The sequence below is a fragment of the Hippocampus comes genome, unplaced genomic scaffold (assembly GCF_001891065.2).
Source record: "Hippocampus comes isolate QL1 unplaced genomic scaffold, H_comes_QL1_v1.1 scaffold68, whole genome shotgun sequence".
Lineage (NCBI taxonomy): Eukaryota > Metazoa > Chordata > Actinopteri > Syngnathiformes > Syngnathidae > Hippocampus > Hippocampus comes.
The window spans coordinates 855,396-883,111 of record NW_017805625.1 but is presented as its reverse complement, the minus strand read 5'-3'; the positions used below and the strand labels follow the sequence as shown (position 1 = coordinate 883,111).

The 27,716-nt window shown below is 44.6% G+C and overlaps 1 protein-coding gene and 1 long non-coding RNA gene across 19 annotated transcripts; one reads left to right on the top strand and one right to left on the bottom strand.

Moving 5' to 3' along the window:
• The first annotated feature begins 49 nt into the window (after positions 1 to 49).
• On the top strand, positions 50 to 27,603 carry cast (calpastatin). 18 transcript variants are annotated; one of them, XM_019880965.1, is made up of 34 exons: positions 50 to 291; positions 14,929 to 14,997; positions 15,920 to 16,042; positions 16,354 to 16,455; positions 16,599 to 16,715; positions 17,364 to 17,411; positions 17,498 to 17,599; positions 17,696 to 17,776; positions 17,987 to 18,025; positions 18,851 to 18,937; positions 19,540 to 19,602; positions 19,694 to 19,813; positions 20,202 to 20,312; positions 20,850 to 20,951; positions 21,042 to 21,158; positions 21,783 to 21,857; positions 21,942 to 22,007; positions 22,261 to 22,365; positions 22,445 to 22,561; positions 22,825 to 22,899; positions 23,293 to 23,388; positions 23,478 to 23,531; positions 23,606 to 23,710; positions 23,818 to 23,934; positions 24,077 to 24,190; positions 24,350 to 24,457; positions 24,561 to 24,674; positions 25,074 to 25,166; positions 25,251 to 25,295; positions 25,381 to 25,500; positions 26,227 to 26,316; positions 26,478 to 26,507; positions 26,726 to 26,839; positions 26,925 to 27,603. In XM_019880965.1, exons 1-33 carry the CDS (start codon positions 235 to 237, stop codon positions 26,822 to 26,824), a joined length of 2,961 nt encoding a protein of 986 aa, XP_019736524.1. In that variant the 5' UTR covers positions 50 to 234; the 3' UTR covers positions 26,825 to 26,839; positions 26,925 to 27,603. The 18 variants fall into 18 exon arrangements, with proteins under 18 accessions (XP_019736524.1, XP_019736535.1, XP_019736529.1 ...); XM_019880970.1 differs by lacking the exon at positions 50 to 291 and adding an exon at positions 633 to 916; XM_019880968.1 differs by lacking the exon at positions 50 to 291 and adding an exon at positions 2,262 to 2,321.
• On the bottom strand, positions 7,455 to 27,174 carry LOC109522422 (uncharacterized). The gene is made up of 3 exons (XR_002169565.1): positions 27,089 to 27,174; positions 18,522 to 18,528; positions 7,455 to 7,469 (listed from the first exon to the last, which is right to left on the bottom strand). It is a non-coding gene; the product is annotated as an uncharacterized LOC109522422 (long non-coding RNA).
• Positions 27,604 to 27,716: the final 113 nt, after the last annotated feature.

Sequence of the window (27,716 nt, the reverse complement as noted above, 5' to 3'; positions counted from 1 at the left end):
ATTATACAAATTACCTTTATGTAGAAGGCAAAGGATGCCTTTTGTTGCACACATACACGGTCACATAGAAACAGAAGCATTCTGCATCTGACAAACATCTTTAAACCATCAAGTCTGACAAAAGTGATGCCAGCGGGAGGGGCAACTTTTTTTTCGGCTTCAAGGGACTCTCTTGCGTCCACTTTTTGTGTGTGAGAAGAAGTGAAACGGTTGATCCACTCAGTTGTTATCAAGATGCCACACAAGAGGAGAAACCACGACCATCGGAAGCACGCCGCGGCCACTAAGGAGGTGAGTAACAAAAATGTAAAACGACGCAAACGCTGTCTCTTCTTCAAGTGATGTGCGTTGTCGGGTGGTTTGTTTCGGCGACAACTCTTAACGTGTTTTCTGACGCAGTTTGTCATACTTGTTGAATAACTTGTGTCCGCAATCAAGCGAAGTTTCATTTCTGAGGAAAACAGAGATCCCGAAACATTGCCCAACTGAATTGTCCACGCATGCAACAGTGACAAAATGTGCAGCCTACTTCTTTGGAAGTACAGTAACAGTCCACTACCGGTACAGTGTGGTGATGAAAGGGGGGGGGGTGATACGGAAAGCACACTCACGCACACAGGTTGTTACTCGCCTATTGTTTCTCGGGAGGGGAAGAGGCTGCTGGAAAAGAATGATTTTGATGCGACTTGAGCAGTGATTCAGAAGGCAACAGCGCAGACAGCTTCGTGTGTTAATTGTCGACAGTGTGCTGGGAGTGGCACACACACACGTTTCGGAGTGGCATGATAAAGTCGGTGTAACGTAAGAAGAAGTCCACCAAGAAGTGCGTTCTCGTGTTGGGAAGACTGCTTAACTCCTGTTGTGTGTTTGGCCTCCTCCTTCCATCATGGCGTATGCAGCCTACTACAAGTTCCTTGTAAGTAGTTTGAAGCCACTTTCTTGCTTTACAAGCTGGACAGTAACACACTTCGTTCACTCGGTTCACAATAGCGTGAGGTTTCTGCAATGTTTGAATGTGAACTTGTTATCTGACATTGCGATCAAACTTAAGATTTGTGTCAATGATTTGATTGAGCACGCCAGGCTGTTTTTCTGAGGGCCTTCCTCAAGAAAGAGGTTTTAGCTGTTAGCGTCTTGCTAAGTCTATAATCAACTTACCAACAAACATACTCTTCGCACTTGTGTGTTTTTAGTAAGTGAGTCAGCCTGTGAAATAAATTCTTCTGACGTTAAATGAATAACTCAGGGAAACAATGCGTGGAAAACAGCATCCTGTAGAGTTCCCCCTGAATTCACTCCCTCACATTCTGTTGTCAAACAATAACAATGCAGGATATTTCTGGATTGATGGGATTCGGGGTGTTTCCTAAACTTGCCGAATTTCGGTTTTACAACCCCTTGTTGGAACATTTTTTGCAGCAGAAGTGAAAGTGTGGATATTTTGCAAAGAAAAAGCATAAAAATACCCAGTAGTGATAGCGTAATCATTTTAACTTGATAGGTTATAATATGGCCATTACACAATCTAGAAACATTGCACATGTAAATCAATTTGTCCTCCTAAAATGATTTTTTTTTATAATTCCAATGACGACTGTCGAAATATTGTTCATATACAGCGAACCCACATTTATCGTGAGGATACATTGTAGACCACCCCAGTAGGTGAAAATCCGTCATATGGAGAGGCCATAAAAAACATAGAAACATAAAAACTCGCGATGCACCGATACCGTAATGCAGATACTTCTTTACCAGCCTGACATACCTTCCGGGTAGAAGCCATGTCAGTCATATGGAGATAACTTTTTAATGAACTTATTATTATTTTGACACACAAAAGTAACATGGCATTAATCCAACTTGTTTACATCCACCGCACTGCATGTGCTTCTTCATCTCTTTTTAATGTAGTCCTTTTGCATTGTGTTCAGACTGTGACACCACATAATTGAATTGCCTTGTGCACTTAAAGGTTACTTTTATTTGAAATGAGGCGCAATACTGTGAGAGAAAAATTAAAATTGATCAGATGGAGGAGCATCTTCTTCCTCTTGCTTGTTATTACAGCGCTTCGCTCCCCATCGACCTCAGCTGACCTCATGTTGCGGGACAATGAACTGTGATATGAGACTCTTCTCTGTGTTTCATATCCATAACGCCAGTTTATCGACTGCGACAGTATTTACTTTCTACCTATTCATCCATCCCTTCATCCATCCATCTCTCTGTTTCAGGTCAGAAATGCGGACTCAATGAATCCTTAAGAGTGCGTGATGTTCAATCTGTTTGTGTCCCTCTGCTGCCGAAAACAATCACGTGTAAGGTCATCCTGATAACGCTACTTCCTCAAATCACTTCTGAAGTTTCTGGTTTTGTCTATATCCTTTTCATGAGGTGACCGCCATCATTATTTGATACCTTCTCAACTCAGGAGGCAGCGCTCACGAAACCTTTTTTTTGATTCGAGGTGAGCGAGGGTTCTGAAATTTTTATACATTGGAGGATAGCTGCGGGCGGCCCGGTGAACCAGTGGTGAGCGCGATGACCTCACAGTGCAGAGGTCGTGGGTTCGATCCCGGCTCCGGCCTCCCTGTGTGGAGTTTGCATGTTCTCCCTGGGCCTGTGTGGGTTTTCTCCGGGTACTTACATTCCAAAAACATGCATGGCAGGCTGATTGAACACTCTAAATTGTTCCTAGGTGTGAGTGTGAGCGCGGATGGTTGTTCGTCTCTGTGGGCCCTGCCATTGGCTGGCAACCGGTTCAGGGTGTCCTCCGCCTACTGCCCGAAGACGGCTGGGATAGGCTCCAGCACGCCCCGCGACCCTTGTGAGGATAAAGCGGTTCAGAAAATGGATGGCTGACTCATTCGGGATCCTCCCCCAAAAAATCTGGAAAACCGAAAAGGCGCAAAACGGTTTTACGCTAAATCTCCACAATTCAGTACTTTGCAGCAATCACGTTCAAACACCTACAAGCTATTGAGCAAAAAAATAAGTGTCTTCCGTGCCAACAGTTGCATCTCTTGTATCTTCCCATGCAATTCTGCTCTCATTCAGTCTTGACTGGAGCCTTATCATCGAGAGTTGAGGACACCGACTAATTACAGTGTTTGTATTGTTTCACATGGTGCATCAGCTAGTTTGACAGGCTGGGTGGCTTGGGACTTGACACCGCCGATAATGTCTGCATGACAGGGAGTGTGTCATGCACGGTATGGAGAAAGGAAGACAAATGGCTTGTAACGTGACATGTAATGTCATGTTCGCTTCATGCTTGCTTTTCTTTTTTTCTTCTTTTAAATGACACGAGTCAACACGCTTCTGTCTGGACGCACCGGCTGGATCAATATACTGCAATATTCAAAAACTTGATTCTGTATGCTGTATGTAATGCCATGGCAGGGTTTGTTTGATCATTTTGTGCCAAAATAACCGTTGGCGATGTTTCCACCAAAGTACAAGTTTTAGCCAGCCAGGGGGTTCATGTTCCCGCTACAAATCTGTCACAGGGTGCAAAGACACTCATATATATTTGACACCCATAAAACACGACGCTATAAATGGTGACAAGGTGGCCCTGGACCCGAGCCTTCGGTGACCAGTTGATGTTGTTGGCTGCACAAACAGGAGTAGCGAGTTTTAAAGGCCGTTATGGTGCGAGCAGCATACCGATTCTATCTGGCTGACTCACGCAAAAGCTGTATTGTGTGCACACTCCACCCAAGTACGGCCCGAAGAGGCACACCGCCGTGCGCGGAACACAGATAAGAATGCAGATTTTGCACTCACGGTAGTTTTCGGGTGATCATAAGAGCTTGAACATCCCTTGGTTTGCATGAGTATTAGTTTTTTCAAAAAAAAAAAAAAAAAAAAAAAGTGGGGTGTTTATCAGCTCTCAACCGCCCTCTATTTTAGCCGACGTGCTCGCTAAATTACGTTGACGATAGCCATTGAAGTAAAATAAGTGGCTTATTGGATGCACTTTTCACAAAATATTTCATGATTGAATTGGCCATTGGAATGTCACAATCGTGTGCTGTGAAAAGGACCAACTTGAATCTCAACATAACTTAACGTGCAGCGCACCCTGCATCATTTAATCATCATCGACATCATTTAACCCTTGCAGCAATAATGATAACCTGTAACCTGGAAACATGATCGTGACCGCTGTCGCTGAAAGGCCTTATTTAGTGACTCAACTCCCACTTTAAAGATGCTTTCCATCGGCCCATTTTGCTCTTTGCTAAATAAGTTGGTCAGATGAAAATAATTGTCATTAAAAAAACAAACTAGAGTATGTTGATTCTCTTTCCTTTATCTTGAGTTCGGCCGAAGTCGGCCAGGCTACAAAAACAAATGTAGTTCGTGTCAATGTGAACGATTGCATGCGGATTTAAAACCTCCAGCCTCCCTTTATTGTTGTCAGCGGGACGTTACGTAAGCTCCCTTTTATAACAGATAGTTGATTGACCCGTATGTGATCACGAAAACGGGTGTGTTTCACACATCTCGGATATAATCTTAGAGAATTTTCTCAGGCATTGTTGAAAAAAGATTTACTGCGCACGTCCATGTGCGTGGAGGCATGCGTATAATCTGCAAGGATGTGTGTGCGCGGCTCCGGTGACTCGACTCACTTCTCTTTTAATCCCAGGGAGTTCAAGGCCAGCCTCCTGTGACTCGTGCACATGCGAGCTTCCTCTCCCCCCACCCTCCGAGCTGTTGTCCTCCCCCACCACGCCCCTGCTCCTCGCTGCCCCCTCCCTTTTCCCTCCCTGCGTGTTGGAAACATGCTGCAAGCCGACAGACACGCCAGCGGTTGACAGACAACCATTAACACACATACACGCACACACACACATACACACACACACACACACGCACACACAGGGGCACCATTAGCCAACATGGGCCAGATACTGAGCTGGATCCGAGGTCCCCGAGAGACCCCGACCCTGCAGGATGTTGCCGTGGAGGAACAGGTGTGTGTTACTTTGCGTGAATGTGTGTGAGCGCCGGTGCCAGGAAATGTACTGGGCGACCTATTGAAAGTATCCACGTGTGTTTTGTTTTGTTGCCGTGAATCAGACTGTGAAGAGAAAGGCACAAAGCTTGCCCTTTTACCGCTCCAGTCGAAGAAACGCTGTCTTGGGGAGAAAAGTGTACTTGGCCCCGGTCCAAGATAGACCTCGCTCCCTGTTTGTGGAATGTGGAGTTCCTGGTCAGCCCTTGCAAGCTGAATGTGTGTGTTTTTTTTTTCCCAGCGGTCATATATTAAGCCAGTGGTGGGACAAGGCCTTCACTGTTTGCGTCCCGTTTGTTGAAGGCACACAAGCAGGCGTGTGTTTTGTTTTCTTCCATTCTGCACAGATTGTTGATAGTCAGGAAAAGGCTGCGAGTCCTCGGGAGAGTTTCTGTGTCTCGCCCAAATAGCATTCTCATGTGATAATGTGCTGCGATGGAGCAAGCTGGAATGGGTGTGTTGCCATGTCGGAGGCTTACATTTTCCTTGTCGTCTTTGTGCAACCTGAAAATGGTGACGGCAACCTGAGCGCGGTTGACTTTTATGATACTCGAATGAGTTGCGAAGGGATTATAGCGATTATATAACAGTCCCACTCTGGTTATTCCACTGTCAGTACTTTATTATCGGGTCCATGTTTGTTTACGTGCGACCGCCAGCCGGGAGCGTTCGGCATATTCACGGGAATGTTGTCGTGCTCAGATTCACTTCACAATTTCCACTGGCCCGGAAGCATTTTCATGACAAGGACAGGAAATGGCCTAAGGGAAAACATATCTGAACGGCACTTGCGCAGGCATCAGAACAAAGTCCACAGATAAGAGGAGCACAGAGCCATTAAAAGTTGACTACATTTTTTTTCTTTTTTTTTACCGTGTACTTTAGGGGTGTGAATCATAAAGTAACTCCCTGTACTTACATTACCCTTGATATGGATTGCATCACAATTGTGGTTGTAGAAGTTTGGCTCTTTCATTATTTTCATTACTTTTATGATTTCGTTATTTCATTTGGACTTTTGTTAGTTTTGGTTTGTTTTCAAAGAAAGGCTTTCATTTATTTATTAGTTTTTATTAGTGTGTTGTAGTTATCGAGTGCAAGATGGAAAAAAGGTCACCAAGTATTGTGTAAGAACCTCAGCTACAGTTCTGAGACCTTCCTCCTTCTGTAACTGTGGATACCGAAATGAATACATTTGAATTGAACCCTGCGAGCTCATGTATGATGTTAAGGAGCAAAAATGAAAAAAAAAAAGATTTTCGCTATCAAACTGTTAGTTTTTGTTAGTGTTATAAAAAGAAGTCGTTTCCGTTTTGGTTCAAAAGCAGCGGACTTTGTGAGGAAATCAGATCGTTTCCGTGTTTTCAGTCACTGCAGATCAGCTGGGCCGGTTCGCCTGTGCCATGTGCGGGTCGTGGACACCGAACATCATTTGTGTCATCAATAGCCTGCTAGTTGACGTTGGCTTATTTCAAATGTGCATGTTAGGTGAGGCAAAGCTCCAAATACGTAAAGAGGAATCTGCCGAATAGATAAAATTAGCATTCATGGATTGTGTAATGCAAAAGAGAATCGGCGCACATGCACCTTTTGTTGTTTTTTTTTTTTTTAATGGAGTAAATTATAATTAGCATTCATGGATTGTGTAATGCAAAAGAGAATCAGCGCACATGCACTTTTTTTTGTTGTTTTTTTTAATGGAGTAAATTATAGTGATTTACATTGAATGTGGTTGCGTATGATTGCACTGGACTCAACAAGACTTCAAGGTCACTCTGACTGCGGCTCGGAATATTGCTTGCATGCTTTTGCCTTGTCTGCCATCTGTTCACGTGCTTCACAAGGGCTGACCTGTTACCTGTCGATTTGAGTCTGCTCTTTTTCTTCCTCCTGTCTGTTTGCATCTGCCACGCTTGGGGTGAGGCAGCTGTTTGTTCTGATATGTAAGCCGAGGAACAAAAGGGGGGGGGTTGGGGCTAATTTTAGTGAAGGCCGAGCAAAGGACACCTAAAGCGGGAGGACATAGGATGCACGTAGAAACTGGAGCTTTGTTGCTCTATTAAATCATGCGCGAGAATGCTGTTTGGCCCTGTGACTGACAGTTGATATTACCCCCCCTCACACACACACACACACACACACACACACACCCTCCCAAATCAGCTGGGAAACGTCACCCTGAACAGGATGAACAGTATCAGGCTCGCAGTGAAGCGCAGACCCATGACAAAGTTGAACTGGACTGGCTGCGTTTGTTTGCCCGCTAATATTGTAGCAGGCCAGATGGAACCTTCTGGGGTGGTTGGAATAATTTTGTCAGGGCTCAAATGTCAAAAAGAAAAAAAAAATCATCTCACCAAAGTGGAAACATTATGCATGTCGTTTATATATTTCTTGTGCAATATATATATATATATATATATATACACACACACACACACTCGGTGAAACAAGATGGTGATTGTCTCTTTATTTATTTATTTGTTTGTTTGTTTGTTTGTTTGGACAAGAACTGGACCTTTAGTTGAAACAGAGAACATTTTAAAATCAGTATCAATTTTGGCCCCGAACCTTTCGGAAGTCTGCACGTGTCATGCTGAAAGACTTCTCCCCTCCCCCACCCCCACTCCAATCAGTGGAAGGAATGCTGCCCCTTTAAGCAAAAGGTGGTTCGTTTGAGGGTGTGCACACTTATGCAAATTACACATATGTTTCCATATTTCATATATTTTCCCCAGGGATATTCCAGTTGAAATCCACTCAACATATCGTCACGACTAATATCCTCCTCCTTTGTGTAACGTTTTTTCAGAATACCTTTTGACAGACTCATCGCATGAAGTCAAGAGATTGCCTTGCGAATATGCACACGCAACAACATTCAGGTCTTATTGTTGTTCTGGTGTTATGACTCCAGGACAACATCGACTCCTCAATATCTGAAGCGAAATGAATCGCTCAGCTGCGTCACGGTGTCTACAAAATGAAGGACTTAAGAGAAACCTGTCAAACCTGCTACGTATTTATCTTTCGATACTCTGTTAGAACTAACTTGGCGGGGCGAAAAAAAAACATTGTCCACCATTGTTAGATTTAATTTTTTAATGAATTATTTAAATGGACATGATCAAGAAATCGCCTTCGAGCTTTTTGATGGCCATTGTCGTCGTCCTTCCGAAGAAATGAATCCTCCCCCGTATTGTTTTGGTTCGGTGTGATGACATGATTGTTACTTTGTGATATTTTATTCAAATTCAGCTTTTGATGTTTCGCAGAATGCACGAGTGCCGTTCCCAGGTTGTCGCATTCGGTACCCGAGCACACCCAGTTGAGACGTGTGAATGGCTTGTGGCGATTTCGTGGGTCTCTTTGAAGAGATTGATGAGGTTTTACCAAGCCTTTCTCGGGCAATGGAAAACCGAAAAAAGAAAAGAAATAAATAACAGGTCTCACGCGGGCATGATGATATTGCATGTTGCTCTGCCAGCCAGCTGTTAGTGCAGTGTTTGGCTTGGCATGTTAAGGCAAGCACACTCACGTCGGCTATTCGCATTCCGTTCACATTGAGTTTGGTCTTCCCCACCGGAAATTTGCAGTGCCGTCCTTAAAAGTTATTTGGTGGCATGTATTTTGTCTGGCGTCCATTCCGAGCGAGTCACTGAAGCTTGTTGTTGGTGGGAAAGTTTTTTGTTTAGTTTTTTTTGTGTGCATTATCTAAACTATGGTTTCACTCCTGTAAAATGCGAGGCTCGCAGGCTCTGAGACTGAAAAAACCTTGGAAGATAACAAGCGTTCTACGGGCAGGGCCAGGGTCTGCTCTGGTTCATTATTTGACAACACAGATAAGTGTTGTCAGAGGTTACCAAGTAAGGCATTTGGATCCAGTGCAAGCACGCAGTGTTGTTGGCTTTCAGAGACACGCTCGCTCTTTGTGGCGGTCGAAAGCCGAACGAGACATTCGCTTATCTCATTCAGCGGGGAGAGTCGATTTGCTCTTCTCGGATCCCAAAACAAGCAACTATTCCCACCAGGAAGCTGATTTTTTCTCTCTTACTTCGGCTCGGTCCTTTTAAGGCGGGTTGGCTGTGAATAATTCAGACACTAGGGGGCGCCTGTTGTAGGTGAAGCGTTTTTCCCAAATTTCTTGTGCAATCCAAGCTATAATTTGTAACTGCCTGTTGGTGCCTTGTGTGTGTGTGTGTGTGTGTGTGTGCGTGCGTGCGTGCGTGCGTGCGTGCGATTGTGTGTCTTAGGTTAAGCCCAAGATTCATTCACTGGGCAAGTTGTGTGTGTGTGTGAAAGTGCACATTTATTTGATGAGTGAGTAGCACAGCTCAAAATGTCAGAAGTGCCAAAAGACTGTAAGATGTTGACTATTTATTTCTCATCAAGGCAAATAGATGAGTATTCACCTTTTTTTTTTTACACTAGTTAGTACAATAATGATATAAACAATACGTTGTATCACAACATTGCCACTTTTCACTATCCAGTCATTCAAAAAAAAACCCCAAAAAAAACTCCAAATGTGTTCTCGCGATAGCTAATGTTGTGGCCAGCGCAGGCACCCTGACGTCATGACCGATGTAGACAATGTGGTGCATTGTCAGCAGCGCTGACCCACATTTCATATCGAGTGTTTATCATGAAGCAGATATTAGCCCGAAAGTGTGAGATGACGGACGCGGCGAGCCGACAGCCGACTGTGCCTCTACATTCTTGTCACTTAAGTGCGGGTAGTATTATTAGACGGGGGAGGTGCTGTTCTCCTGGCAACCCCATCATGAGTCACTTAAGTAATTAAAAGGATTAACACTCAAGTGCAGGCAGTGCTGAGCCAGAGGAAGCCTGACATGCTATTTTTTTCTGCAGCGCCCTCTTACATCACATCTGACCCCTGACCCGAAGTTTCCTGTGCGCTGTTCTCAATACGCTTTTGAAGTTCTGCAAAAGCCACATGAAAACATGTCCGTTCATGATCCTGCATTCGATTCTTTGGAGTTTTTAAATGAACCTTTTTGTTCCCCCGCCGTGTTGCGTTTGGGTTGGGTCGGGGACAACATGTGATCCGATCCGCCTCGTCTCCTTTTTTCTTCTTTCCAACCACGCACACTCAAGTCTCTGCTGGGGCGGCTGTGCAGTCGAGATTCCAGAGCAGTGAGTCTATCAGGCACACCCAGATGCAGCCCGACTACGCGGGCCCAACTATGTCTTCTCTTCGCATAGCACGAGAACTCTCCCTCCATGTCGCCCATCGTGTCAGTTTAGTGAACTGCCATGTTCCTATTTATAAAGCGCCGCACATGGCCGCCATATAGCTTCCCCCCACCTCAAGTTGATTTATGTTTTTTTTTTTTTTCTGCGCAGGCAGCGACAAGTGGGCGGTTCTGTATTGGGCCGACCGTCCAATCTGACGAGCCTGCTCAGCTGGCTTCAGGGTGAAGGGGGAGGGCCCTGACGGAGACATGGCGGCTTGTTGTGCACTTCCTAAAGGGCGGAGCGGCAACTTGTGCTCGGCTGGGCGTGTGTTGTCAGACGCGTGTGTCTGTGTGGTGTGTGCGTCTGTGCGTGTGGGATATGTGCGTGAGCATGAATGTGGATTAATATTGTTTACCGCAGAGAGGATCTAAGGTGATTCAGCCCGAAGGGAACATCTTGGCCGCGCATACAACAAGTTCTGTAGAGGATAGTATCCCGAAAGCAAATCTATGGTATGTGCGTTTCTCTTTGGTAAATGTGCGCGTTTGGGTGCTTGGAAGGACTTCCTGGCTGCGACCTGTCAACGTGATTACGGCTCTCAATGTGGAGGCGTGTAATTTGCTGACAGGATCCTTTTATGCCGTGTGTTGAGCTGTCGGTGAAAAGTAGCCTTCGTGAACTTGTTGTCAAAGTAAACAACACGTCACGTTCTATTCATATCTCGCATGTGTCATCATGCTCAGACAGGCGGCGAAAATGACTGCATCGCCAAACATTATCGAAGGTGTGTCATTAGATTGTTCCGGGACTCATAGTTCTCGTATTTTAAAGCCAAACTATGAGTCTTCCCCTTCAATGGCGGGCAAGACGATCAACCCGCCCGTCCCCCAAGAGATCCGGTGGCGTTTGCTTCGTTCAGTGCGTGAGAAGAGGTGAGAGTAGTAGCAGGCCAACTCGGGGCTTTCTCGCCATGACCACATACCAGCTCGCAATGCCCTGAGCATCTGACAGTTCCTGGCCAAGAAGAACACGACTGTGCCGCAGCCCCCCCCCCCCCCCCCGTTCACCTGACCTGGCTCTGTGCTCTTCATCCTCAGCCGTTCAGGTTTGCGCCAGATTTGTAGATGCGTCATTTAAAGGCGCAAAAACAAGCGTCGCGATTCGTCATCGGGCTATTTTGGAGTGAGTTGAGGAGCTTCATTTTCACAACAGTAGTGCTTTGCAATTCAGAACTCTTTGCAATTCAAAGAAGGGCACAGTCCCTATTTCCTGTGATTGGCAGGGGTGGGGGGGGAGACACAATGTGCTGTTGCCTATGTGCGACTATTTTTTATGATTTTTTTTTTTTTAACTGGCTTTGCAAGAATCTTCCTGCCTGTCAAATGTGAGGCAGCGGTTCCCTGCCACTTAATTGGTGCAAAAATGATTACTCATAAATATCTTTGTTCATCAATGTGTGCTAGCGGCATGTAGTGAGAGGCAGTGCAATGAAATGCCTTCCGCTGGATGGCAGACAATGCAATAATCCTGCCCAACCATTGGTTGCCATTCATATGCATCCAGTAAATAATCACCTCCCATGCGTTTATCAGTTTGATGCTCACTAAACGGGCCCGGATTTGAGAGCAGTGACAAGCGCAAGAATCCACTGCATCCAATGTATTGATACTCCAGCACAGAGGCTGGCTGATCCCGCATCGTTAAGTGGCCTCCCTTCACTCTTCCCCTCGCTTTCCGCCTCTTTGCTCCCTTGCACCTTTAATCCCGTGATGATGCACGTCCCCCTCATTTCCCATCTTCTCCGAGCTGGACGCTCTATTTTAAAGCCGTCATAATAGCCCGAGAAGCAGCTGCTGCCATCTCAGTTCACATGTGTCAGTCTGTGAGGGGGCGGAGCCCGAGGTGAGTCATGGCTTTTTCAAAACAGGCTCCAGCTTCAAGTGCATAGTTGTATAAAGCCCGGGCCTACTGCATTGTTTGTGCACTGACCCCTTTTTCCACCTTGTTATGTTTTTGATAATGTAAGCTGACAGGTGATCTGTGCATCACACCCATCGAAACCGGAGCCGCGGTATTTATTTTTTTCCCCTTCCTCCCCTTGTTGGCATGAGAATTCCGTCATCTTTGTGATGTCACTGTTGAAGCCATTAGGTAGACACTCGTTCCTATTTTGGGCAAACACTAGCTCAGCCGTTCTGAGCGAAACGTCATGTTGATATCATGTCGGTTACTTCATTTAGCTGAATCGGGCACAGCGAAAATTGAAGGAATACTTGCCTGGGTGATGCACGTTTGCACACCATCGTGAGATTGTGACATGGGGTGTGTCGTTGTTTATATACGGTGCGATACACTTGATTCCATGGTTGCACCATGTGTCACTCAAATGACAAATTTGCGATTTAACTATCAAAATAAAATCAGACTAGCAGCTGCTAAATCGTCATAACCACTGCAACAGTTTTCATCCGCATCCAAGAGCTTTCAGCAACATTTTTCATTTTGGACAACGGTAAGGTTGCCCGTCGTGATGAGTTTGCTGCTCGCTTCATGGATGTTCTACTCAATGCAGCTGTGTCCGGTTTGTTGTTGTTGTTGCGATTTGTGTTGTGGTTGGTTTGACATTGTAGTTTGGCGACATTTCTTTTCCAGAGATGTGGAAAACCTTAATTGTCCTGTTCCAAGGGTTTCATTCTGTTTAACTTTATAGAGGCAGGAGTGAACTGTGTTATCGTTTGGGCCTGGTTGCGGGAAATGCTGCTTTGTGAACAATGTATTTATTTTATTTTTTTTGAGGTGTGGTCATAGATGGACAAGGAGTGAGGAATGTCTGGAATGCTGCAGGTGGGAGAGACGCGGCACACCAGGAAGCCTGCGTGAACGTTTTGAGTGCTTCCCAACTCAACATTTGTGTGATGAAACCTCAAACAACAAGCGATCGATCGTCCCACATTTTCCTACTTTTTTTGCCCAACCAATTTTACATTATCGATGAAAACAAATGGAATCTCCAATGGACCGCAAAAAGTGCATCTACCACTATCATCGCCTGTGATTTTACAAATTCCCCGCTGTTTCCTCCTGTGGTCGTGTTCACCGTACCAGAGCGTTTCCTTTCGATTCGTTTTGCCACTCAACATTCCCTCAAGTGTTTATTTCATCGTTTCTACCATCATAACAAGGAGTTGTCGAGTGCAAATGCTCTGAACTGTGAACTTGATGGTGCGCGATGTTTTGACTCAATCTTCTGTTTGCATCTATCGCAAGACTTTCAACGACTCAGGAAAGTTCAACATTTTGAATGTAGAAAGGTTAACATCAAGGCAACGCGTGTTTGGAAACCTCTTGATGGGTACACTGCGCTTTGTACGACCGAAAGGCAAATGAGTCACCAAATCCTGTTGGGCAACTTCCTTTACATTTGAATGGCACAAATACGAGTTGCATTCGCTACAAAATTGTGTGATCTGGATCATGGCTTGACATTACACCCTCAGTCCCTCAATCCCGTTGTAGGCCCACCGCTTACCGAGCAACAATTTCTACGATTCTCACCAATAGGTGATGCCCTATTTGGATTAATCGAACCTACACACAAATTAACACGTCCTGACGAATAACATTTACGCACCAAATATCCGCTCAAGGGACTCGTAATGGGATTTGTTTTTCTTCAAGATTGACTCATCATAATGAAAATAACCCAGCCTGTTGAATCTCGTCGCACACCGAAGTTTGCTCAGCATATTTTGGGGGGTAGCTTAGCAACAATATTATTTACTGCAATTACCAGAACCGCGTGACCAACCATGTGGCAGGGCGATGCTCTGGGTGCTGGGTGAACTCACTTCATTTTTGTCTTGCTTCTCTATCAACAGCTTTGGCTCTCGTCATATCCAGTCGAAAAGGGACAAACAGTATCCTGCCACGTTTTGTTTGTGGCTGTTGTTGAGGCAGAGTGAGTGAGGGCAACACATGTGATTTGTCGGCTTTGACCGAGCTTGTGACCCACTTTGTGTTACATACAACACCAGTCTGTGAGGCAATCGCTGACATTGCCGGCGAAATCAACTCTGTCAAGTACCAACTGAGCCCCCCTGAAATGTCTGTAACGTTGCGAAGGAAAGATTCGTTCATGGTTCCAAATGTGTTGACGTTTAGCCCAGGGGTCGGCAACCCAAAATGTTGAAAGAGCCATATTGGCCCAAAAAAAACAAAAAACAAATATGTCTGGAGCCACAAATAAATTAAAAGCAGAAATCGTTAAAACATTTTCAAATCAATCAAAGAACTTTAAAATCAATCCTGAAACACATTAGGGAGCCAGTGCAGTGATTTTAAAAATAAATGTCGTGCTCCCGCATCCTGGACATGTGCTGCCAAATTCTGTAGCAATTGTAAACTTGAGATCCCCTTTTTAGGAAGACCAAAAAGCAGGATGTTATCATCAGTCGGATTCGTAATATAAAAGCATGCATTCGCGTGTCCGTGTTGGCCAGAGAGTGAAAATGGCCGACTTTGCCGTTATTCTTCTGGTGATTAAAAAAATGTGATATTGAAGAACCAAGAGTGTGTATTGGGGTCTTTATTTTCATCTTAAGTTTCAGGATCTTAGGTTTCGTGCTGTTTGTGAGTGTGTTTTCTTTTTCCCCTGTATGCGTAACTTATCTCTGTGCACGCTTCTGTGTGTGTCTTTGCAGTCGCAGCCCAGCCAGGCCACGCCCAAACCAGCAGCTCAGGTCTCCACCGTGACGCCTTCTCAGTTTGAGGTAACCAAACATCCTCTCGAATAAGCACAAAAATCTGATCTCAAATCACTTTCTCCATTTGCTATTCTCCCATTGGCTCTAAGGGGGATTGTTGTCAAGGTGACCTCTGATCCCGCTGTTATGTGGACCGCTTGGTATTGTTGTGGCCTTCCTCTTCCGGTGCCAGGTGTTTTGATTGCGATGTCTGAAGTTGAAAAAGGGAAACCGTTTAGCCTGCAGGATCAAATGTCCCTTATTGTGGCATTTGAGCATGTGAAGGTCTTGGAAGAGTCAACCCCCTCAGAAAGGCTGCTTATCAAATTAATACATTTTTAAAAGTCCGCCTCAAATCCAGAGCTTAGATAAGCTAATATATTAGAAACCGTCTAGTTCAACATATTTACTTGCATTCACAAGTATGTGGTTTATAGATTAGTTTGCTGACGGATTGGCTCAACGTGTTTTTGCAGCACTTCAATCTTGTTTTGGTTCGTGGAAGGTCCACTTCCTGTGCGTCTAGTCTTTGTATTTCTAGTCCTGTTTTACTTGGGTCTTGAGGTTGAAGCCATTAGGGAGTCTTATTATTAGGCCGGGACCTTTGCGTCCTTCTTTAATGCCTCCTCAGGTCACCTGACAACTGCCTGTCACAGTCAATACCATATGTATATTCTCTATGCCATAATTAGCTCGATAAACCTAGAATTCTACAGTGACCAATAGATACGATGGTTTGGGTTGAACCGATGAGTTGACGTGTTGACTTTATTGCTCCTCAACGACCGCTAGCTTGCGGTCGATTAATCAGCCACTACACGTTCACTTGCTTTAATATACAAATATAACAAAATCACAGGTGCTATGAGCGCTAATGCTAGCCGGTGAGCAATCAGGAAGCTGTAAATGAGGGCAGATGATGGACATCTTCACTCCTGGTGCTTTTCAGAAGGCGTCATCAGGCTCCAACATGGCTACAAAGCCTGGGGGAGTTACCACAACAAAAGGCGGCACCGCAGGAAGTACTTCTATCACGACAGCGGGACAAGGGGTTCCTCGAGCTAAACCCCAGGTAGACTGACAGCGGGTGATGACGGGTCAAAAGGAAGGGCTTGGCTTCAGCGTGACAGGAACTTCCCGCTTCCTTTTTTGTGCTCTTGCTCACTCCTCCGGATGCCGTTGACGGGCTTCTTCTTTTCACGCGTGTTGCCTCGGCGAGCTCCGCATCACGGCCCTTCACCTGCGTCGCCGTCTTTGCTTACAGCACATCACTCACTGCTCTGTCTTGGGCTTTTGGGGATCGGAGGCTTAGCCGCAAGCTTTTGATCCGCTTGTACAAATAACCTCACGGCGTACATTAAACACTTGCTCCTTGGTTTGTAGACTAACACCAAGCCCACTGTTATTGACATGTCGTCTGCTGGGTCGACTGTTGTCAACATGACATTGTCTGGGGCGAGCGGCAGTCCCCAAATGATGTCGAAGGTAACTGTTGGGTGATGCACGGTTGCTTTTTGTTGCCTTATGCATCATGTGTTTTTGACAGAACATTTCTTGTATCAATTTTGGATCTTTTGACTGAATTTATGATGTGTGTTTTGAAGTCATTGGTATGGTTTGATTTATAGACGTCACCTGTCTCCACTCTAAAGTCTTCTACTGCCGCTACCGGAACAGCGGCGGCCACAGCAGCAGCTAATGTTGCCGTGTCGTCATCTAAAGGCTCCCCAAAAGACATGGCCAAGGTACATTTGAGCAAGAAACATGAAGTAAATGTTTTTGCTTTCGCAGGCTACATTAAATGATGTGGTGGGCCGTATCGAAGCTTGACAGTTGTGCTATGTGGCACAAAATAGCAGTAGTTTGGGTTCGTTGTTGGGGTTTTGCTGTCGATGCTGGACTTCAGTTTTTTTGGGGTCTGTTAGCTCAACCATGCATGTGCTTGTTGTATTTACCAGGAATTCACCTCCGACTCCTTGCATCACCAACAAGACGACACAACTTTTTTTTTTTGGGGGGTGGGGGGGGCACTGGCAGCATTAAACCACAGTATTGATGAGTTGGTGGAAGCTTTCTCAAAAACAAGTCGTTCCATGACAAACCAATACTGATTAAATCTGATTGGCCGGTGGAATAAATGTGAACAGGAAGTACATAATTTTTTGCTTCGTCAGAGATAAACAGATCAAAATCTTTTGGCACATATTAGCTGGGCGGGAATGCAGTGCCCTAGCGCCATCTATGGATGAGCTGCCACTGCTAAATTGTCCATAGGTGTCAATGGCTGTGATTGATGGATGGATTAATTTTTTTTCCAGTGTGTTGGAATCGTTTCTGTCTTGCATGTCTCATGTTGTGAAGTTCTACGCATTGATGTCGATTCTTCGTTGCAGGTGCAAGTGCAAGTACGTCCCACTCCCGAAACAATCGGGCCCAAAGAGGTAAACGAGCATTTCTCCGCTCCGGAAAGCATGTTGGTGTGTAGCTTTGCTCCCGCCCCGTGTGCTCAATTGCGCGGCATGTGCAGACACCTGAAATCGATCCCTTTGACGCCTTGGCCAGTATCCTTCCACCAGTTGATCCGGTCACTCCTAAACAACCGATATTCACTGGGCCCGAGGTCAAAGAGGTACGCCGTGTTTCCGTCAACGGATCCGATGTGTAATTGCACTGACGCGCAGCATGGCCGTGGCGTGAGTTAACCTGTGCGTCGCATGTGTCACAGCGTGACGCCACAGCCGAGAAGGCTCCCAAGTGTGGAGAAAGAGATGACACGCTGCCTCCCGATTACAGATTTGAAAATATGGTCAGTTCTCTGTCAAGAACAATGCTCGTAGCTTAAACTGGCCGCATGACTCGTCTGTTTCATTCTGTTTTGGATTATGTTGTGAATAAACCACACGGTTTCTTAACTAGAAAAAGAACGACTTTAAAACAGAGTTTGGGTTGTTCCTGTTTCCATCAGCTGATGATGCAACTTTTTTTTTTCCTCACTGAATACCATTATCATTTTTAGGCTCCGCCTCCTGCAGACGCCATACCTAAGGATGTTCCTGTAAGTGGCTACCATTTTTTTTTTAAAGAATATTTTTAGTGCAGTTAAAAGAGACACTGAAGCACACTCGCGTGAGGAATGTTGCATAGCAGTGCCGTGTGTCGACTTTGCAAGCCATACAGGAACCACCACCTTCCTGACTGGATCTTGTTGGCTCTTTTCTGACAACCACATCCAAAAAAAAGTATTAAAACACAGCTTCTAATCCATAAATTAATCAGTCAGGGGTTGACCTCGACTCCTCCCCTCCATCTGCATTGCAATTCCTCAACAAAGTGCATATTTTCTTCTATTTTCCGAAACTCCTTTATAGAGTGGAGTGTTTTCTTCACATTTGCATACTGACATACGCTAAATGTACAAGTTCACCCATCACGTCATTCCTTCACTCTTTCCTACTGGTCATCATGGACTCATTTTGAAATTTAGCACACGCCCACTTTGTCATTCTGTGTTGCAAGGCACTCTTTTTTTTCTCTCCCATGATCTTCCCCACTTATTTTCTTTCTCCTGTGTGACTTTGGTGACTTTAGGCTTTGGTGTTTTGAATGCTGCGCGCGTGTGAAACAGTCTTATGTTACATGTGTCATTTCAGGTAGTTTATCTGATACTGCTTTGCCTCTTGATGGAATTTCATGGGTGTGTCTGTATTTTTCCTTCACTTGTGATCCCTGTGTGTGGTTTGAAGTTATTTTATTTTGTTTGTGTGTGTGGTCAGAAACGCCCCCTAGTGGTGAATTTAAAAACCCTTAGGGTCATTCTTCTAAGCAGACTTTTAACTTTTGTCGTTGGAAGAAAATGGTGACACTCTGCATTTCTCCTCAGAAACCACTCAGCACCGACGAGGCCCTGGAGTCGCTTTCAGCGGGTTTCATGACATCAACTGTTCCAACTGCACCCAAAATGCACCAGGTCAGAGTCCACATCTACTAGCATTGCACTCCGTCACGTTGAACATCCAAGTACTTAGCTCAGCAAGTTATAGGAAACATATTACAAATCAAATATATATATATTTTCATAATTCCAAACAGTTCCTTGGTGTCTTAACCCTTTCATGCACCAAAAATGATAACCCGTAACCTGATATCATGATAAGCTGTCCACTGTAGTAACCGCTGTCCCTGAAACGGTTGATAACATATCGGTGCCATGCTTTTGTCAAAATATCCCCAAGGATCAACAATTACAGCCCACATAAAAGTGACTTTTAATACCTTTGTAAAATCACTTGGTTTCGAGGGGGCGGTCCTGTCTTATGCAAATGAGCTAGAGATGTTATTTGGAAAATATGCAGGTAACAAAAGATTTACTGGGTTGTTTTGATTTCACACTTTAAGGATCCAACTATTTGTACACAAGATATTAAAAGTCAATTTTGCAGTCACTTTCATAGTACGGTAGAATGAATACACCTCTTGGCATCTCCATCTATGAAACTCCATCTCCAGAGCAGTGTGTACATTTAAGTTGTTTTGGATGTGTAACGCGGTATTATATTTTGTAACCCTCAGCAAAAAGACACCACCGATGCCTCATCTGCTGCCCCTTGTTACGTTGCACCACCGCTTGTGAAGGTAGAGAAAGATGTTCCGATTCATTATTTGCATCACTTGTTTTGTGTCTCGCCACGCATCTTCATTTCCTCCTGTCGGTGGTGTTTTGCAGAAAGTTGACATCCCTGCACCGGCTCCTTACGTAGCAGCTCAGCCTCCAGCTGACAAAAAAGCCAAGATGGAAGTTGATAACTTCTCGTTGGAAGCTTTAATTCCCCCTGCCCAATTCCAGGTACAAAAGCAATAAAGTAACTCATAGTGCCACTGTGATACACTCTAAGATGGATATTAAATTCGATTTTCTGCTCCCCAAAAACAATAATAATAATAATAATAATGTCATGTACTTCTCCGCTTCAGTGAAAAAAATAAAACTAAAGTCAGGCTGTAAATCTGAACAGTTGTATATGGTGGCCACTGCTGTTCCACTCCATTCCTGTCGGTGGCAGGAAATGCATTACAAAATGGATTGCTGACTTCCAAACTAAAGAAGGAGATAAAGCTCCTGTTGTTTTGCTCATAGGCCACCATTTCATGTTTGTTTGTTTTCACGTGAAATCGTCTCAAAGTCATGTATGCAACTGTTGTGAATGTGTTACCTTTTGTTTTCTGTTTTGTAGAAAACAGTGTGCGTGGGTCCTCCCCCTACTGAAAAGGAAACCCTTGCGGAAAAAGCTTCTTCTGATTTTTCTCTGAAAGCTGAACTGGACACAAAGCCCAAGACGGATGAGGTCAGTGGCCTTTCAGTGACTTTCCCTGCACCCATTTTTCGCTACATAGTGCTAATTAGCTAACTTTATCGCCACCGGACAGTTTTATGTGGCTCACTTTTAAACTGTAACATTTGACCCAGTTTATTGATCCGTGGCACTTTTGTATTTTACACTGTTAGACCAGCAAACCAGAATGGTAACGTGATCTTGTTTTACACATTACCTACTCTGCTTGAAATCTGGGCCTGTTTAGTTGAACACAAAGCTGATACTTTATGAATGGCAACAGAGGTTGGAAGAGCATTTCACTGTTCTGCGTGTCACCACCATATGCCGTGATATAGATTATTGTAGTAGATTATTCGAGTATTTGAAGTAAATGAATACAAATTTTCAGCCCAAGTACCGACCGGTAAGAGAAACTGGATAATTTCCCACGGCAGACCTGATGACCTCTTACAATACCGATACATTAATGTTCACAGTGGACGGGAATCCGTGTTGTCGCGCTATTACTTTCTAGTTTCAAACCACGTGCCTTGTCTCTCACCTCAGGGTGGCTCGATGTCTCTGGGTGCTCTCAGTGCTCTTGGAGACATGCTGGCAGCACCAGAACCCAAACCAGAACCCAAACTTAGACCGGAGGACATGGTCTCGGTAGGTGTCAATGTCACACAAGCGTCCAGGCTGTATCCGAACCACACACAGCACCTTCTCAGAATACCAAATTCCATATTCACCTTGTAGGAGAATAAACATAAGGAGGAAGACGCCGTGCGTGTCGGAGAGAGGGAGGATTCAATTGCACCGGAGTACAGGTTTAATGAAGAGGAACTCAAGAAACTGCCTGCTCCCAAACCTCAGGTGCGACCGCATGACATTTAGGCTCCAAGGCCCGAGGGACAGGCGACATGGCCTTCACATAAAATTTCCGATTTTTTTTTTGTTTTTGAACAAAAATTATTTATGATTTCATCAAATGTGCAATTGTGTGCATTTCAGTACAAAATCTTTTTAGCATTTAGCCTATGTTTTACAATACATTTTTAATATGTTTATATTTTTATTATTATATTATTTAAATAATTATTTTATAATTACATTTATTTATGTACTTGTTGTCTTTGACTTCCTCCCTTTCATAATTTTGCTGCCGTAAATTGGGAATTTCTCCATTGTGAGACAAATAAAGGTTTTCTTATCTTATCTTTTTAAACCTCTTTGCAGTATGTTTCAACGACATTGCCAAGTCACAAACGTCGCTGCTTTTGAAAACGGGCTCCGCTCCAATTCTGCGATGTTGTTCACAAGTGCACATCGGCAGGGGGATGTCTTGAACAAAGGAAAAAGCAAAAAGAAACCATTTCAAAAGTCATTTGGACAAAAAATAAAAAATAAAAAAGAAAGCATCGCCTTCCCCAGCCAAGCATGAATAACAACAACAACAACAGTTCTAATTTATTTTTTTCCAAACTGTACATCACGCAGCCCACCTTGAACACTAATGAGGCACTGGATCTTCTCTCCGACGACTTCTTGACCTCCTCAACTGCTCCTGCACAGGTTCATTGCACATATTGGACAGACAGCAGTCGACGCAATAGGTCAAGCGATGCCTAACACGGTGTTTGTTTTCTACCGTCGTAGAAAGCCGAGGTCCCTGCGTTTGTTCCAACTGTCTCTGTGTGTCCTGCTCCACCCAAGCCTTCTCAGGTGAAAATTCGCACTTTTTTTTTTTTCCCCCTTCCATAATGTTGCACATACTGTAAATTCCTGCTCCAAATTGTTTCCCCGGGGCGGTTTAATGATTCGCTCAATAGCACTTTGAACTCGCCGACTGCCAGTTACGACGTGTACATTTTGGGGTTCTGAACCCTCTGATCCAAAGTCCTTACAAATGAGCTCCCGCCGCTCCATCAAGTTCTTCATAAAACTATCCGAGTTTCATCTCTTGTTCTTTCCACAGGGTGGCGCCATGCCTCTGGATGCACTCAGCGCTTTGAGTGACACTCTACCGGTGGATGCACCAAAACCAGAACCCCCCAAGCTCAGACCCGAAGAGATCATCTCTGTAGGATTCCCGACAGATCGCATCTTTTCCAGTGGTCACACGCGACACACTTCACTGACGTTGATTCCTTTTACGATAGGAGAAAAAACATAAGGAGGAGGAGGCCGTGCGGGTAGGAGAGAGGGAGGACTCAATTGCACCCGAGTACAGGTTCAATGAGGAGGAGCTTAAAAAATTACCTCCTCCCAAACCTCAGGTGAGACAGCGTCAACGGCATTTTTCAGGGTTTAAAAATGATGACTAGTGTGCTATAATACAAAAAAAAATTTTTTTCAAACATAATGTGTTCTTTATTCTTCTTGACGTGTATAAAAGTGTGTTGCAACTTTGCAACAAAAGCAAAATGCAGGTGCCATGGTGACAATTTTATTTTATGTTTGAAGCCACACGAATCTTTGAAGCCTTGATGTCATGCGGGAAGATGTTTCAGATTCTTTTTTTCCTTTGCGCTTCTTGCAGCCCACCTTGAATACGAATGAGGCTTTAGATCTTTTGTCTGGAGACTTCGCAAGCTCCTCAGCCGCCCCAGCACAGGTAAACAATTGGCGGCATCATGTACAGATGACTATTTTGTTTATTTATTTATTATTATTATTTTCTTGATGACGGTCTCGTTCTGCTTATGAAGCAGCATATGTTCATAAGCATATGCTTTTTCTACCGTGGATGAGAGGACATGATATCCACGATTTCCAAAAACAATTTGACCTGTGGACTCGTCAGACCACAGCACACCGCCGGGGGCGTTTCTGGGTGTTTTGGATGTATGGCTTTTGATTTGCATTGTTGAGTTTTCAATTTGATTTGTAGACGTGGTGACAGACTCTGTTAACTGACCGTGGTTTTCTGAAGTTTTCCTATTTTTTGATCATGATCCGATTTTGATGGTTGTCTATTTCGTCAAAAAGTGGCCATTTGTGTTTCCAGACCAAAAAAACGTTGTCCGCTCAAGATCTTCTGACTTCAACCAAATCGTCCGCTGTTCACGCACCTCTTCCTCCTTTGACCAGAAAGGCACCCCAGGTAAAACCCGCAAATCATTTTGTGAGTCTTTGTCCCCTCTTGAGTCTTCAGTTCAGTAGTCCTAAACTCTTTGTCTTTTATTTCCGCAGGTATCGGACTGCCCTCCAGTGTTGGCGCCACCAGCAAAGCCCGAGACCGATGAAGTAATCTCGAACATCACCTCGCTTACAACGGCGATCGCAAGAACTATCCTGAAGTTCCAGTCTTGTCTCCTCAGGGTGACTCCATGTCGCTGGATGCTCTCAGCGCTCTTGGTGACACATTGGCAGCACCGGAACCAAGACCAGAACCCCCCAAACTTAGACCCGAGGACATTGTGTTGGTAAGAAATGCAAACCTGGGCTTACTACACAGAATGAATCCAATGAATCATTTTGGGCTAACAAAGTTGTTGTCACTGTACTAATCGAGGCCATATTTTTTTAATAGGAGGATAAACACAAGGAGGAAGACGCAGTGCTTGTTGGAGAGAGGGAAGACTCAATTGCACCCGAGTACAGATTTAATGAGGAGGAGCTTAAAAAACTGCCCGCTCCCAAACCTCAGGTAAGACCTGATGAGAATCACTTGTGAGTGTTTGTTGGCGGCGATTGTTTTGGGTTTCCGCTTGGATCCCGACGATGACGATTCACTTTCTCTAATTCTAATTGGGCTCAAAGTCTAATTCTCGCACCGTTTCTACCCACAGCCCAAGATGAATACCAGTGAGGCCCTGGACCTTCTGTCTGGAGACTTCGCCACCTCCTCTGCCGCTCCTGCTGTCCACGCTCCCGTGGTCTCCTCCTCCGCCGCTCCTGCGCAGGTACGCTGTGTTCTGTTGTTGACAGTGACATTGGAATGGTGGTCTGCTACATTAGTTAGGCGCTGCGTGATTTCAATCAATGCATAAATGCATCAAGAAAGCAAATCCTCGTGAAGGACTATGATAAAAACGTCCTTACTTGAAGCCTCTCTCCCGCAGTCCTCTGCAGACTTTGCTCTGGATGCCTTAGCGGGAGACTTTGTTTCATCCTCTGCTGCCCCCACAGTGAAATCTGCTGCTTGTGTCCCCACAGAAACTGCCTCAGAGGTAACAACAACACACAAAAAAAGCCTGAACTACTTGTAAATTGCTTCATGTCGTCAGATTCCGATTTATAATGTAACGATTTGTTATTGCGCCCGTTTTCTAGACGCAGTTTTCTCCAGGAGCAGACAGCGCCCTGGATGCTCTTTCAGAAACTCTCGTCACGGAAATTACACCCGCCCCTCAGCCAGCCCCCATTCCTGCCAAAGACCTTGTCAAGGTGGGCACCGATAAAAAAAAACACTCGTAGAATTAGGGTTGTAACTGCTTAAATCAAGAGATTTGATCCAAGTCAGGATAAGGGGGGAAACAAACGTGATGATATAGAAACATGCGCTTCATATTAAATTGCTTTACGGATTTAGATTCCTATTCTTTCTTAAAGGTTGTCATTTTTATTTTAGTATTATTTTTATAGTTGCGTCACTGTCTGGATCGATACAACACTTTTGGAAGAATACTTACCCGTCATTAAAACAAAACAAACAAAAAAAAAGAAGCAGATCGTTGTATCAAAAACTGTAAGGCAAGTAGCACATGGATAAACCTGCAACGTCACGTTCAAAGTGCTCATCGGAAGTGTCATTTCTTTTTATCCTCGTGTGTGTTTGGTGTGCAGGAGAAGAAGGCCGTTGAAGAGAGGCTCATTAAAATGGGAGAGAGAGACGACACCCTTCCGCCCGAGTACAGACCCACCGAGGAGGATCTTAAGGTAACGGACGCCATCAAATAACGCTGCATTTATTCAAACATTTCCTCAACGTCATGCGAATGTCATCAAATGTTCTTTTTCAAGAATATGGCCGAGGCGAAGGCGAACGCGGGCGCCACACCGAAGACGGTGAGTCTCTCGCACGATACAACGATCACGCGTGTGGCGTGCCTATTGAAATTTCACGTTCTATTCCTCGGCTCCCCTGTTGAAGTTGATGGACGATAAGACGGCCTTGGACTTGCTGTCCAGTGACTTCAACACATCGGTCTCATCGTCTGCTGCCGCCACCGCAGTGGTGACGCCTTCCGCGCTTGACTCGGAGGCCCTCAAGGTAACGCCAAATTCAATTGCGTGAAAACAACAATTGCGCTCGTAAAATGGGATTACCCTGAGCAAAATTATTATGATATGCTGTCAAAGTAAATATCTTTGTCTGGATTTGTCCTCACTGGAACGTAATGGGACATGACGCAAATGTTAGCCATGTTAAGGTGCATATTTTACATTAAAGCTCACAGCACCCCACAAACAAAAATGTCACAAAAAATAAATATTCTGACCCCCCCACCCCCCTGTGATCTCATCTTAACTCACTCAGTATTTTACCGAGTGTGAAATCTGAGCCCGTTTCACTCCACCCAAAGCTGTTCCACTGTTGACATCTGGCTGTGAAGTTCATTGTAAATTCTGCCATCTAGTGGAAGAACATGTCATTGTTGTGCCAGTCGCCATGCCATACCAGGGGTGTCAAACTCATTTTTGTCTCGGGCCACTTCGGAGTTACATGATTTGCTTTTGCGGGCCACGTAAAATGACGTGGCGGGCCAGGTCTGGCCCCCAAGCCTTGAGTTTGGCACCTGTGCCATAGACTGACAAAGATGCAGTCGCAAATGATTTACAATTCTTACAATGTCTGGATTTTTCTGTATTTGGGGGTTTCTCTCATTTTCGAGGCCCTGTTCAGTCAGAGCGCGTTTGTGTTTGCTGTGATTTGACAGTGAATGCAGACATCGTTCAATATTCGTAGACATTTCAATCATGTCTTTGTTTTCTGCAGCAGCCCATGCCCCGTCCCGTTCCGGAGACACTGGCTGACACCCTCCTTCCAGATGACCCAGCATTCAAGGCGAAGGCGGGCACAGCCAAGGTAAATAAACAGAAATAAGTTTACCGGTATGTGAGGTTTAAAACACACAATTTATTAGACATCCTGTTAATGAGTTAAAACCACAACCCATGAAAGAAGCTCGTGACGCCCCCTCCTGAGGTCGCTTGACATGACTTAGATGTCAACTTTGTTACCTACAGAGCAAGAGCAAGTCAAAGTCAAAATCTAAAGTAAGCAACGTTCCTGCTGCATGGTGATGTGCGCTACAATGCACACAATTCCTCTTTGTCAGCCTGTTTTTGTGCTTGACACCGCCGCACACAAGCTGCATGTACGCTTCACCTTATCCAAATGCACTGAAAGCCTGTTTGATGATCGTATGAAGAAGGTTCCCATTAGTATCACTTTTTTTTTTTTTTTTTTTTTTTAACTGACCCTTGTGTTCCAGAAACAACATGCATCGGAGCCTCCTGCCGACAAGCAGCTCTCCGGCCAACAAAGCTCAGACGTCGTACCGACATCTGCACAGAAGGGAAGGAAGAGCTAGACGACCGGCTGTCAGGTTGGTGTTGACCTGCGTTTCGTAAGAATCAAAAGAGCAAGAATCAAATCATGAAATCGATACATGTTTTGTGTTGCGGGTGCAGTTTGGACCTCCGGAGGCCTTTGAGGAAGCACTGGTGGTGGACCCTCGTCTCTGCATTGAGATTGTACTTTATTAAATCATCCAGGATGTACACAAGAATTTAACGACAATGTACACACACACACACACACACTCGCACACACCCACACTATTTACAAGCATGACTTTTCTGCTTGGTTTCCACTTGTACTCAAAGATGAGGAGCTTTCGGTTTCTGCTTGTACTGTAGCAAGACATGCTGGAGGGGAAAAAAACAAAACAAAAAAAAAAACTTATGCGTTTGCTGGTCAATGTGGATAAGAATGTTGTCCATGTCTTGGTTTCGTTCTCCTGCGCTACACTGGTTAACACAACGGCCGTGTGAACTAGCTGACTGTTGGCTTACACGAGCAGTGGGGAGCGAGTGTATAGTATTTCGATGTTGTGCAATGCTTGATGCAAATCCAATTTGTTTTCCGATCACCATGTGCTCAAGTGCCATGAAGACGCTTTGTTCGCCTATATTTTTCGACAATACATAGAAACAGGCAGAGGAGGCTTCATTCCGTGCAAATGTCATTTTGAGAAATAGCTGTAGGGTCTCTGGTATATATTTTGTAAAATAAAGTACTGGCGTCCACAATTGCACTTTGTAAACCAAGGCGGTGTTTAAAACAAACTGTAAAAAAAAAAAAAGATTTTAGTCTATACAAGAAAACACTGTGTGACTTACAAAGGGCTTTGATACGTTAAGTAGATGTAAAGACATTTATTTTCTTCCTCTGTTTTTTGATCGGGTGTCCATCAAGAGAGG

What these genes read in the sequence shown, in the direction of transcription:
- cast (XM_019880962.1), top strand. Translation starts at nt 4,914, where the DNA reads ATGGGCCAGATACTGAGCTGGATCCGAGGTCCCCGAGAGACCCCGACC. An exon ending in CTGGGCCCGAGGTCAAAGAG is followed by an intron (nt 17,600 to 17,695) that starts GTACGCCGTGTT and finishes CATGTGTCACAG; the next exon opens with CGTGACGCCACAGCCGAGAA. An exon ending in TGCCTGCTCCCAAACCTCAG is followed by an intron (nt 21,159 to 21,782) that starts GTGCGACCGCAT and finishes TACATCACGCAG; the next exon opens with CCCACCTTGAACACTAATGA.